The 13,861-nt window shown below is 43.2% G+C and overlaps 1 protein-coding gene across 1 annotated transcript; it reads left to right on the top strand.

Moving 5' to 3' along the window:
* Positions 1-2,617: 2,617 nt before the first annotated feature.
* Positions 2,618-4,531, top strand: LOC117533394 (activating signal cointegrator 1 complex subunit 2 homolog). The gene is made up of 3 exons (XM_034197095.1): positions 2,618-2,823; positions 2,931-3,407; positions 3,559-4,531. The coding sequence occupies exon 2, from the start codon at positions 2,945-2,947 to the stop codon at positions 3,350-3,352; it is 408 nt and encodes a 135-aa protein (XP_034052986.1). The 5' UTR covers positions 2,618-2,823; positions 2,931-2,944; the 3' UTR covers positions 3,353-3,407; positions 3,559-4,531.
* The last annotated feature ends 9,330 nt before the right edge of the window (positions 4,532-13,861 follow it).

The following is a 13,861-nucleotide window of genomic DNA, read 5'->3' on the forward strand; positions in this document are numbered from 1 at the left end:
GCAGTCAGGAGGAAGTTGATTAAGAGGGGGGGGGGCTTTATAGATAAAGAGTTGAAAAGGTGGGTTTTGAGGCGGGACTGGAACAGGGTGAGGGACTCAGACTCACGGAGGTCTTGGGGGAGTGAGTTCCAGAGCTGTTGATCCGGCCCTGCTGTTCAATGGTACAACCAACTCTATCAGAACGGTGATAAACTCAAAAGCACCTGTTGGCACTGATTTTGATACATAGATACTTTATTAATCCCAATTTGGGAAAAACTGGCTGCAGGTGTTTCGATTACAAACTCAATACTGTATTTCAGCAATGTAAGGACGCAGATGAGGGGGGGGGGCTTTTCAGTTACAAAAGTACTTTTTTTATTCTTTATTTTAATGAAATGTTATGTGTAATTCGTGGCACAAATCAAACGGGATCAAAAGATAATCTTTCTCTCTCCATTGATTTCAATACATGATTTTTCCAAAATAAGGTCCCATGGAGGTCCGGAGGAAAGGGAGGGACTTCGCCTCTCTATTCACCCATAATGTGGATGTGTTTTAAGTTTGTTACCGATAGTACAGCAATAGAAGTGTCAAAGTGCCCCATTGAGCCTGCAATTTGTGGATGTCTTAAATAAGAAGCAGTTGTTTTGTTATAACTAATCCAGATTTGAGCTGCATACCAGCAGTATATGTCTTTTACAGGCTGCTCAGCCTCAGACAGCTTCAGGGCCTGTCCTCAGTCCCGGAGCAGTGAGTGCCTTTGTGTCGGTAAGTCATTTCATATTTCATTTCATACTGTCGACTCAGAGCATCAGCAGTGTTTGTACCTGTGTTATGTGTTAAGGTTCCTTATGCTCTGTTGTTGTTTTCAAAGGCGGCTGCCTCCAGGACAGAGACTGACACAGCATCACCAGTCCAGCTGCCCCGTTTGTGGTCAGAGGGCTTTCCACCTGAAGACCACAAATGGATTCTTCAGAGCCTTTTGAAGTTGGGGCCCAAGGGAAAACCAGAGCTTCAAGACCACCTGAAGCTCTGGTACTTTCCACCACAGCCAAGCCACCTGTATCACCAGGCTCCTGCACCAGACCGCTTCTTTGCCCACCCACTTCTTGTCTGGATGCCTTACAAGCTGTGGAAGGTGGTCTGTCCCAACCTTGGCTGTGGGCAGCACCGACTCACAGGTGCAGGGCTGCACAAGAGGGCACGTCAGGTCCTGGACATGGACAGGATCTACAACATGGTGACAGAGACTCTTACCTGCACCAAATGTAGATCCACCCACGTGTCATGGAGCCAGACGGTCCTTTCACAGTTGGACTTGGCTCACAGATCTGAGTTTCGTCACCTTCACACAAAAGTGTATTGTTTTCTGTCGTCTCAAATAGAATCATGTAAACGGATATTTATAATTGTTTCTGTCCCTCACCAAGGTTTGCGTGTGATATCTGGGTGATCCGGCTTCTGAGGGAGAGAGGCCTGGGTAACAGCCCCACCAGGGTGTTAAAGCAGCTGAGGGAGAACCACACCGAGGAGTGGCTGCATCGTGTGGCGAGGTACACCACAGAGTGTGTGGGCTTCCTCCAGGGCCCCGGACTGATGCCCGTGACCTTCCCTGAGCCTCCAGAGCCTGCTGTGGTGCCGAGCTGCAAGTGGCTCCTCTCCGTGTACAGCCAGGACATCTTGACCAGGCTGGAGGAGATCAAGGCCAGGATAACATCCACATATGGCAGCATTCTAAAAATGGATTCCACCAGAAAGATGAAGCAATCTCTTATCTTTTAAACACTACTGATTAATAACCTCAGCCTGTATGTCAGTATTTGTAAATGATGTTAACAGATGCCCTTTTCATTCTGTTCTCTTCAGATCACCAAAAAGCTTGCTGGAACAGCCAAGGGGACCGCGCTCTGGCTCGCTTCTGTGGGAAGTGAGAATGGTCAGATTCTCATGAGTGCTGAATGCTCAGGAGGGAGCAGGGCTGGACACGATGAGGAGATACCAGCGGGCCGGAGTGGGTCCTCCTGTGCTGCTGTATGTGGCTGCTGCACAGAGTCAGGGGAGACTAAGCTGAAGGCCAGATTCAGCGGGTGGCCAGACCTGACAGTAAGGCTGGACATTTGGCACTTCATGCGCCGACTTGCCCAGGGATGCACAACAGATGCTCATCAGCTGTATCCAACCTTTATTTCACGTCTATCAACGTGCATGTTTGAGTGGGATGCAGCTGATTTAGCTCTGCTGCGTGAAGCGAAGAGACAGCAGCTTCAATCCCAGGGCCTGTCTTTCCTGACAGAGGCAGATGTCAGTAATCATCTCACCAAAGATGAGCTGGCTCTCCAATGCAGGAGGAGGACTCGTGGTGAGGGGTGAGCTGCTGGAAGAGCTGCTGCTGGGGCTCACAGGAACCGGAGGCAGCGACTCCCTAGGAGTGCCCTGTTGGACAGGCAGAGGATGGAGCACATCTTGCGTGTCCAGAGAAAGCACATCGCCAGGTGTTGCTCTGTACATCAAAACAGAGGAGCTCACAAAGGGAGGAGTACGTTTGCCTGTACAGATGTGCAAGAGGCTCTACATCATTAGTCTTTTCACCTACACCTCACCCGCTTCATATTTCACAACCTAATGTTTCATAATGTTCTTCTAGGGACCAGAGCCAACAGCCTGAATGTTCAGATGTACCTGCTGGAAGGACTGCACAGGTGGAACCAGGACCGTGGTACTGCTGCCCTGGGTACTGGACCAGCTACTCAGGGGACTTGCTTCACTGCGTGAACAAGAACTTTGAGAAGCTTTTTGGAAGGAAGATTGTTCCGGCGTTCTGTCCACCCTCGCGTTACACTGGTAGGCCTTTTTGGACACGTTTGTAATTTTTAAACAATATTTTAAAATATATTTATATCATTTTTATTCCATTTAGTAAAGAATCCACTTTTCCTCTATCGCTTCAGGAGAACTAATCGGCATGCAGGATCTGCTGCAGCAGACTGGTCAGGCACTGCACCCTGATTCAGAGGAGACTGCTCAGCTGATTGAAGAGCATGAGGACGTCATGGAGGACGATGAGGGCTTCTCTGACATCAGACACAGTGCTGGACCTCGGGGTCCTGCAGGCTCCAGCCTCTCAGACTCCCTCTGGCACTTCCACCCTGGCCCCCAGCAGAACCATCCTGGCCCCCAGCAGAACCATCCTGGCCCCCAGCAGAACCATCCTGGCCCCCAGCAGAACCATCCTGGCTCCCAGCAGAACCATCCTGGCCCCCAGCAGAACCATCCTGGCCCCCAGCAGAACCATCCGGGCTCCCAGCACAACCACCGGAGCCCTGAGCAGAACGACACCGACCCCAAGCCCATCTGCACAGGCCTCTGCTGAGATCCTCTCCAGTTCTTCCTCTGAGGCCAGTGTTGACATGCAAGCTGAAGAAGAGGTAAGTGTCACTTTAGAATATTTATATATACAGATTATCTAGATTTCATTATCAACTACTTATGCACACGTACTTTATTATATCCACAATATTATAAAGGTCAGTGTTTGCTTAATGTTTCCATTTCTAAACTGTTTCATCATCTGCATAGGCTGTGGATGACCAGAATCTTCCGGGGTTCCAGCACGTGGACAGACTGGCTGATACCTGGTGGATCTGCGGGACCAGACCTCTCTCTGCCTGAGTAACCGGCAGGCAGGGGAAATCATTGCACTGTGGGACAGCTTGGAGGAGGTGGACAAGCAGCACGCCACCAGAACAGGCTTTTGAGTGGCCGCTTCAGGACACCGAAGAAGCCCTCAAAGACTCCTGGTGTGGAGAGCACCACCCGCTGCATGCTGGGGGCAAGTAGTGCTCCTGCTCAGTGGCCGAGAGCATTTTTTTCAGACTGATCTCCACCGATCCCCAGTCAGGAAAGCATTTCCAGGTGGTCCCTTATTCTTAGGGACTACAGTAAGATTCGGCAGCTGGTTGTTGGCAACTACCTGGTGATGCAGGGCACCCAGATTCAGCTGGTGGCAGTGAATCAAACCACCCTCATCAGCAGGCAGAAGAAGCAGGAGCTGTCGGTGCTGCTGCAGGGCACTGCTCTGCCTCCAGCCCTCCCTGAGTCTGATGAGCCTCTTCAAGCGGCCCGTGTCCTCCCTGCTGGACCCACGCCAGCACGAGCACCAGTACCGGCTCCTGGAGAGTACAGCTGGTCAGGCTCAACAGACAGAAGGCCTCTTCTCTTCCACTTCCCATCCTGCCAAAGGGAAGAGCAAAGAGGTCTCTCCATCACACCTCCAGCACCTGCTCTCCAACCTCAGGTCAGCTTCGTCACCGCAACTGGACAAACTTTCAGTTTTGTACCAGTTGCCTTTCCGGCTGCAATTCAGCGCACCACACTGTAGCGTAGGTCTTATCCCTGAACGAATACATTACACTTTTTAGACACAGAAACAGAGGGATAGCCCGGTGACCTAGCTACTGCATTTTACAAAGGAAAAATAATAAATCAATTCACTTTCAACATAAAATGTCTGTATTTTTGTTAACTCCAAATAATAAATCAGTACATCAAACAAACATACTCATGTCACAGTTCATTTACCAGATAAACTTACCTCCAATACACACAAGCCAAGTTAACTCACAAAATGTATGTGTGTGTGTGTGTGTGTGTGTGTGTGTGTGTGTGTGTGTGTGTGTGTGTGTGTGTGTGTGTGTGTGTGTGTGTGTGTGTGTGTGTGTGTGTGTGTGTGTGTGTGTGTGTGTGTGTGTGTGTGTGTGTGTGTGTGTGTGTGTCACTTATCTGAGGGTGACAGGCCAGAATAGCTCACTGGATTGCAGGGTTAACTTGGAAGGGGAAAGTTGAATGTTTCCCCAACAGCTCCTGGTTCAGTGGCAAAAACTCGCCAGATTCAGCAGATGAAGTCCTCAAGAATCCACTTTTCTCCTCGTTCGATTCCGACTTCCTCTTGCTTCTTTCTCCCTCTTTCGAATGACATGCTGTCCTCCTTTTAACAGCACACAATCATTCTCTTGATTGTTTCCTCCAGGTTCTCTCAGGGGTGCTTGATTAGCCACTCCCCTTTTTCTCAGGGAATCTGTTGGAGTGTACTTTCTCCCTGTCCTGCTACCACACCACCAACCATTATCACACTCAGAGCGGATATCCAGGCGGACTGTAGGAGCTAACACCTGCAAAAAGTGTGTCCAGTTCCGCACTGCTGAAACTGGACACAGCCAGTACCGCGGGAGAGTGTTTTGTCCGCAGACAGAAACACTATCGAAAGAACTTTGGTTGGAGGAAATGGTTATTTTTATACTTGCATGTATTGGTTTGCTGTGAATAGTAATGTCAGTGTTTTATTTTATGTAAAGTCTTTGTTGTATTTATTGTACTTTTGTGGTGTTTTAATAAAATCTTTCAAAAAGTATTTCCTTTAATTTTTCTCTCAAACAAAACTGGTGTTCTGCAGTTGTACAAGTGTTTTAATGTTTGTATACAATAATATAATGCGGTGACAACATTTTATAGTTTTAACATTCACTCTTTAAAGCAGTAAAAGTACTAATACCAGACTTAAAATACTAGATTACAACTAGAAATCCGGCATTCATGCGTGCAGTAAAATGTAGAATAGTTACCTCTAAGATGTAGTGATGTACACTTTCAAAACAATTCATACAACAATTATATATTATTAAACGTGTCATTGAGTCAAACTATTTATATAGCACTTTTCACAAATGAAATACAAATGAAAGTGCTGTTTAACAAGGGACTATATTTAAAATAAACATAAAACTGTGACAGAATGCCAAATGTATGGAACATGACTTATGTAGATCCCTAGTTCACGGGTTCGAATCCCGCTTGCAGCGTTTCTGAAAAATGTAAAAAACATTAAAAGCTAAAAACACATCAATCAAGTAAAGATTTCACATTTCTTTCTCTTCTTCTTCTTCTTTGACGGCCGAGTGTTCTCAGACGGCACCCACGTCACTCAAAGCCGCTACTGAAAATGTGTGACAGACAGGCAACCGATATATAATTAAAAACGGGTTAAATATTGAAAAATTCACCCCAGTTTAAACGGGGAATATCAGCTAATGAGACCAGGACCTACTTTTTGTTGCAAACTGTTAATGTTAGCTTTGGTGTGAAGTTAAGGAGTCACGTTGTGTTAAAGCGTGTTTACGTCACTATTGCCTTGACAACGTGAAGTGAGTGGTTTTTTACATTTTCTTTCTTACTGGTTACAATGCATTTCAAGAAGAAATGTATGAAGTGAGTTCATACTAGAAACTCGTTTGAGCCGAGACCGCATTTCTGTAGTATCACTCCGCCATCATTTTTCAACATTCGGCCAATCACAATCAAGCTGGGACCATACGTCTTCAACATTTGGCCAATCATAAGCAAACTGTGACCGCATTACTGTAGTATCACTCCGCCTGATAACGTGCCGAAAGCTAAAATAATTTATTTGAACGAATTATCCGAATACTACTATGACCGTTTAATAACATTGTAATTGCTTATATACAATGACTTTGACATACTAGAACGATTTTATTGCTATTTAATCATTACATTTCCTTTGATATTCTCGACATAATACTATGACTTGTGACATACTTTACAATGAATTCCTTCATAACACAATCAAGACTAATGACAATAAAAAAGACCACACTTCCAGCCTGCACTGTTGAAAAATCTGTATTTATTAATGATTTACAAAAGGCTAAACATGGAACCATTTCATTGACTCAGTTCATTTTGAAACCTATAAAGGATTTGTTGTTGTGAGTGGAGAGAGTGTCTGTAAGTGTTTCTCATTGTGAAGAATCTGTTTTTGGTGGAGGCTCCTGGAGAGGAAATTAAATCCACACACAGGATGGAGTCAAACTGCAGAAGAGACACATTTGAAACATCACTACCATTAGTTTTTTTTAAACTGGGGCCACATTTTTTACATCAGCAGTGTTGGTGAATTATGCTAATTGTGTGTGTAGATATATTTGTACAATCCCAACTACATCACCTTGGGATAAAACCCCCCAAAAACCTCTGGATCTTCCCGCTGGTGCGAGAAGAGAACACTATGTCTCTAATGCAGAAAAACACAGATGTATTATTAGCACAGTACGAGAGGTCCCACATGTAATCCACTTCTCAAAACAGTTAGCAGATACACAGTTAATATTGAACAGGTTTTTGTGCAAGTATTTTTTTCCCCCCCACGAATAAATATCTGTAAAGCAAACAAGGACTTAGAGTTTTTTTTATTTATTGTGAAAACCAACATTAATCACATTGTGAATGAAAAGAAATCTGGCTTGAATTTAATGTACAATCCATCAAATTAATCTCACACAACTCTGCAAATAAAAAGACTATTAGATTAAAAAATAACCTCAGATCGGGGCCAAACATTTAAAAAGTGTAACTCAGTCCAGTTTTAGCGGTACTTCCTGTTGGATTTCATGTTAAATCACATTAGTGTTTGAAGATTTTAGTAGCATGGCAGGTTTCTACAGTAGTAAAAGAGTGAGACAGTTGTGGACCCAAATATTTACAGTATTGTTGTGCACTTAAAGATCCTGTACGATCCTCCTCTGGAGAATCATCTAAAACATCACAAAAAAAATAATCCCATGCTTTCTTGCTACGGAATGAAATAACAGTGTTTCCACTCACTGAGAATTTAATTTTTTAAAAAACAAGAAAATAAAAGTTGGTCTGGAGCCGTGGGAAAAAAGGCATTAAAATAACAGTAAAATTGTTCAAAACATTTTTTTTTAAATGAGAATAAACCTTTCTGCTTCTCCTTCGCCCCCAAGGACCATTTCATAAACAAAAATATATCCCCCTTTTGTCGAGAGATTCTCAAAGTCTCACTAGATACAATGAAAACGTTTTTTACAGTGCTTTATCATTATATATCTTTGACAGACGAGGAAGATTGTTTTTAAGCCATAAATGTCTCCTATTGCAAACGATATAGCTACGTCAAAAAGATGGTCCAGATTATTCATGATTAAAAATAAAAACACAAAGAAAGCGCCGTGTTTTTTTTGTCCCTATGGAGCAACTGTACCGGCGGAGCACGTGGAAGGTGTTGCTTGGGGCGGGGGGGGAAATGGCGCGGGCTTATAATGCTGGAGTGTTTGGGGTCCTGGCTATCTACCTTGGTGTTGAGACCTCCGTTCTCCAGCCTCCATGAGTTGCGTGAAGCCTTTGCACCTTGTTGGGGAAACCCGTCCTTCCCCTGAGAGAAGAGACGCTGGCCGCTCCTTGAAGGTCCATACTCTCCCGAGCATTGCCCGCTGCGGGATCGAGTTCGCGCCCTGCGCCGGACGGCCACACACACACACACACCAACCACACACACCACAACACACACACACACACACACACACACAACACAACCCACACACACACACACACACACACACACACACACCTCACACATCAACCACACAACACATATCACAACTACACACACACCACACACATCACACACACACAACACACTACACACACAGCACACACAATCACATCACAAACGAGCACACCACATCACACACACACACAACACACACGACATCAACACACACACACAACACACACAACAGACACACACACACACACACACACACACGAGGTATATTTCAAGATACTATGACGTTTGTTTTTTGACATACTTTACTATATTGTTTCTTTGTGAGATACTGTACTATTTTTTTTCAGATATTCTCGACCATACTAAAACACATTTTTGGACATGTATTTAGATACTATGACGTGGTTTTTGTCAACATAATATACCATTGACGTTTTTTCAGATATTTTCGATATACTACACCAGGCCTATTCAACTACATGTTATGGTCATTCAAACACGCCTACTTACTGTTTTAAAAAAAATGTTTCCAAGATATGAATGTTATTGTGATTCTGATGGCTATTGTTTTTACTATGTTCTATTTGGCATTTAGTATTACATGTTATGGACTTGTGTTGTCTTCAAAGCCACCTTATGTATGCTTGGAAGTGTTGAGGATATTATACACAGGGCTACTTACTGTTTTTATTTATATTCATCTTGTTTTGTACATTAGTGGACATGGAACTGTTGGGGAAAACTCATGTCTCCTTAGTTTTAAAGATTCAACATTTTGCACTTTTGTGTCCAGCCTTGTAACCGAAGCTTTCCTACTTTTCTACGGACTGGTTGCTTTCTGTATGATTTCTGTTGATACAATTAAAGTTACAAAAGGGATGCACTTGACTAGTTCATTGAATGTATTAGTATCTATTAACACTACTGTAAGCAAGAGTTATTTCTAGTGATTCCTTGACAAAGTATTGTGTGGCCCACAAACCCGTGATTTTCCCACTTGCTCATGAAGTTGAATATATACAGAATAGCCCTGTACTACACTATAACAAATGTTGTTGATATGTTGTACTAAGAATCATTTTGGAGAAACTATACATTTCTGCATCTCTTCTCTTTGCTGTTAATGTTTTTGTATGCATGGTCCTTCTATAAATAAATATAAATACTTATTACTTTAAATTTAGCTTAAACTTTTATCCAAACGACTTAAGAGCCATAACGACGCAAACTAAGGACAACAGGAACAGTGCTGACATGTTAACTTCAAACAAGCAATATAATAAGTGCTGCTGCATCAGTCAAGCACCAAGGTACAAGACCTACTGTACCATGACCGTTATCCTAATTTACTTAACACCCTACTACCACTTTTTTCCCTCCAGCATCCAATGGTGGTTATATCCGATAGTGGAGAAGTACACATACGCCATCTTCACTTCTCTAACCTAATGGGGCTTTTTATTCATGCTATAGAATTCATCTTTTCCTTTTGAATAATGAAAACGTGTCTCACCTCTTTGTCCATTTGTCCCGCGGGTCGTTGTAGACTTCTCCTGATCCTACAACTCCTGCTGAGTTTCCAGTGTACGAGTTATATCCTGAGGTTTGGCAGACGGATACAAGTTAGCAAAGTTCATATTTCGGCTTCTGTTGAATCGGAAAACATCTGGAACAGAAGCTGCTGGCTAATGGCTGTTAACGTCTCAGGTACCCCCCTTTCTTACTCCCATAATCACACAGAAACCAGAGGGTCTTATTTCCCCATTTCATCTGGAGTCCATTAGCCAGCAGCTTTTCATTTCCCACAGACCAGTGTGAGCAGGAAAAGGAAGCGTTAAGGCAGATAAAAGTCAGATCTCATCAAACTAGAGCAGCGAGAAAAGAGAAAGTTAACCAAGCTGTTACAGGGCCATTCCAAAGCAGCGAGAAATGGTCTGTGGAAGTGTTGAAGGGTCCGAGGCCGAGGTCACCGTCAAACATGACTTTTCTTCTGAATTATCTAAATGTTTTGACTTCGTTATTTAAGGTATTATAGTTGTACTTGTTGTCCTTTTGATCCAATGTTGAACTCATCATAAGACATTGCATTTATCAAAGTTACCGGAGGATTTCCGTCACAAATTAAGACAGATTGTGAACAAAAATTGATTTCTTAATAGTATGTGTTAATAGAGTGCCACAGTGGTCCTAAAACCAGGAAGTAAGCTTCTTCCGGATCCCTCGACAAAATGTTTTCGATTTACGATTAGAAAATGATAAAAGTGGAGATTGTCCGACAGAACAAAACGTGATCCGTCTCTTAAATGTGTCTCAACCACAGACCTTATTTTGAGCTATTTTCAAAAATAGTTTTACTTCCGGGTTGTAGGACGCGTCACTGCGGCACTCTATACTGGTGTGTCTAACATGAGGGCGACCCCGACCTTTGACCACAAAGCCCATGTTATTAAATTGGTTCATTTGTCCCTGTGTCTTCTCCAAACCCATGTATCCCAGGAGTCCTTCAAAGTTGTATTTATACTACAGCAGAAAAAATAACAAAATAGTTCCAATCTGCTGATTTGAGGTTAGAACATCTTTAAAATATAAGTGGAGCAATATTCTATATTCCTCTTATTGTCAACAAGTCCCATAAAAACACCTGAATTGAATCCAGACTATAAATGATAGAATTGGAAGTATTAAGAAAAGTTGATACTGAAGTAGAGCATCAAATGTGTATCCATCCGCAGCTGAAAATAGTCCCAAAAGCTCTTCTACTTTGTGTATATAAATCCTGGGATATTGATAATGAAAAAACAATAACAACTAGTTAAGGAGAAGCTAATCACAGTTTTGGATTTAAATGAATGAAACAGTAAAGTAGAGCTTTTCTCTATTGTTGTGATAATCACTGAAACCTCTCAGAATGTGATTCAACTTAGAGACTCTTCTCTCGTTTAAGATGACATGAAGGAGGTTTGGTGCAGTTCAGATGCAGACACAGAGACAGGGTGTGAACCCAGATATATCTTCATCCAGCTGGCAGCCCTTTTTTCTGAGTTTTACAGCCCCGAAAGCAACAAGAAGGGAGATCTGAAGTGTAGTTTGACACAGGATCGAACCGCTTCAGACCCCCGGAAAACCACATGAACACAAACAGTCACAAAGCAACCACAGAAACACAAGCTTTGTTCAAGGTTACATTCCTCTGTGGAGCCGAGAGAAAGGGACAATTATACGTTAAAAATCTCCAGATTGGCTCTCCAAGGATTTTACTTAGAAATCCTGAAGGCAAGTGGAGTCTAAGAAAGTGTTTTTTGTGCCGTAGGGATATTTGAATGTGTTTTTTTAGTAGCTTTGTCCAGTTGTTGTACCATTTCAAGCACTCAGAATGGTTTCTTCTTGTTGTTTTATCTCCAAGTTAAGAAGTATTTCTGAGTGCTATGCATTGAAGGCTTTGTGGAGCTGCCAGCGGATCAGATCACACGCAGTTCAATACATTTTTGCAGATTTCAATATGTCAGGGAAGCCAGAGACTCAGGTGCTGGTTTGACCACCTGAACCTGCCGCAATGCCTTGTGGGAGTCAGGTTTAGTAAAGCAGCAGCGTTAAAACAGCAGAGACACAGACAGGCGAAATGACAGAAGCACAGACGAGGAATCCAGTCATTAGGAAAAGGTAGATTAAAACAACAAGTGGGTAAAAGGAAGCAGAGACAGACACGACGAGCAGCTGAACGCACAGGCAGGAAAAAGCAAAAGACTTCAAGCCGTTACTGGGCTGAGCTGAGAGCGGCCAGAGTGCAGTGTGTGTGTTTTTAATGACATGCAGATTTCATTTGTGAGGGGGGGGGGTAGAGGGACATTAGTGGGATGTTTGTTTTTTTACTGATTTGAGTGAAAGTTTTCTCCATGAGGTCCCGGATGTTTTTAGTGATCGATAAGCAGAAGAGGGGGGGGGGGTTTATTTTGGAAGGAGCAGCAGCCGCTTCCTGGACCTCAGGAAGTCATGTTCTTGGACGCATCGCTCTGTTTGTCTGTGGATGTTCAAAGGACTTCATGAACACTTTCCCCACGGGGATTAATAAAGTATATCAAATCAAATCAAATATCACTTCATCAAGTCAGCTTGAGGATATCTTTGATACCTTATTTTGGTCATTTTTGACATTTTCTTTCAAGCTAAAGGTCACCAATGGTAAGCTTGGTTTTAACAGAAGCACCCACACAACAATGTATTGATTTGTTTGTGACTTAAATGTCAACAAATGGCATTTTTTTAAACTAAAATTAGGAAGACAAAATATTGGGATCCTCTTTTAAGATATCGGAATTTTTCCACTTTATAAAGCACTTTTTTTTTCTTTTTTTTTTTTACAGTTTTTTGGATTATTTATATTTTATTTGTATTTATATTTTGTGCAAATATGTTTTTTTATTTTAAGTAAAAAAATCCTTTATTTTTAAATATTATAATCATTTTTTTAATACATTTTAATTCCTTTTTCTACGTTTATATTTGCACCAAAGCAAATCCCTAACATCTTAAATCTAAATCGTAGGGGCGTTCTGGTTCTTTTTAAAAACAGCCACAGACAAAGAAGAGTCCTTTCACTCCTGCGGTGAGCTTTATGACATGTTGATGAGATGAGCGCTGATATCTTATTTGAGTGATGGGGTTGTGTGAAGCCAATGTTGTGTCTCCTTCCCTTTAAAGCCAACACCGCTAAGCAGCAACAAACCAGACACAAAGAGGGGCGGCGCGACAACACCAACAGTACTCTGAAGGCTCTGGATCTGCAGCAGAAGTGGCGAGATTATCGATTGCTTTTTCTGTTCTGATTGACGGGGAGTTTGATTGGTGGAAGAGAAAATTACCGGGAGGAGGAGGAGGAGGGGGAGATACTGATCGTCTCGAGGTATTTTTATCCACATGTATAAAATAACACAAAGTAATCGGACAAACACAAAGAAAGGAAACGGTGGAAACTGGAAAAAGGCTTTTCTAGTGAAGGTACAAATAAAGAGAGCTACTCTAAGAAGGGAGGGAAGATTGATGAGAGGGAGGCGGGGGAGTTGGTTTGGTGGAAGAGAACATTATCGGTGGGGGGGGGGGGGGAGGTACTGATTCTCTCTATCACATGTATAAAATAACACAAAGTAATCGGACAAACACACAAGAGGGAAACGGTGGAAAATGAAAAAGGCTTTTCTAGTGAAGGTACAATATAAAGAGAGCTACTCTAAGAAGGGTGTGAGAGTGAGAGTGAGGGGGGGGCTCCTCTGGGCCGGACTCCCCTCTCCTCGTCTACCTTTGAACCCCCCGGGGGCACGGAGCTGGGCTTGGCAGGAAGGGGGGGGGCCTGTACTGTTGGAGTTGTTGTTGACCGGCATCTGGAACGAGCTAGACAGGAAGATGCCGTCGGAAAGAGGGCGGGGCTTGCGCGCAGTGGGCGGCGGCTGAGGCCTGCTGTGATTGGGCGCCGCCGGGAGGTCGCCGTATGACTTCTGGTGG

This window comes from Gymnodraco acuticeps, unplaced genomic scaffold (genome assembly GCF_902827175.1).
Source record: "Gymnodraco acuticeps unplaced genomic scaffold, fGymAcu1.1, whole genome shotgun sequence".
In the NCBI taxonomy this organism is placed as follows: Eukaryota; Metazoa; Chordata; class Actinopteri; order Perciformes; family Bathydraconidae; genus Gymnodraco; species Gymnodraco acuticeps.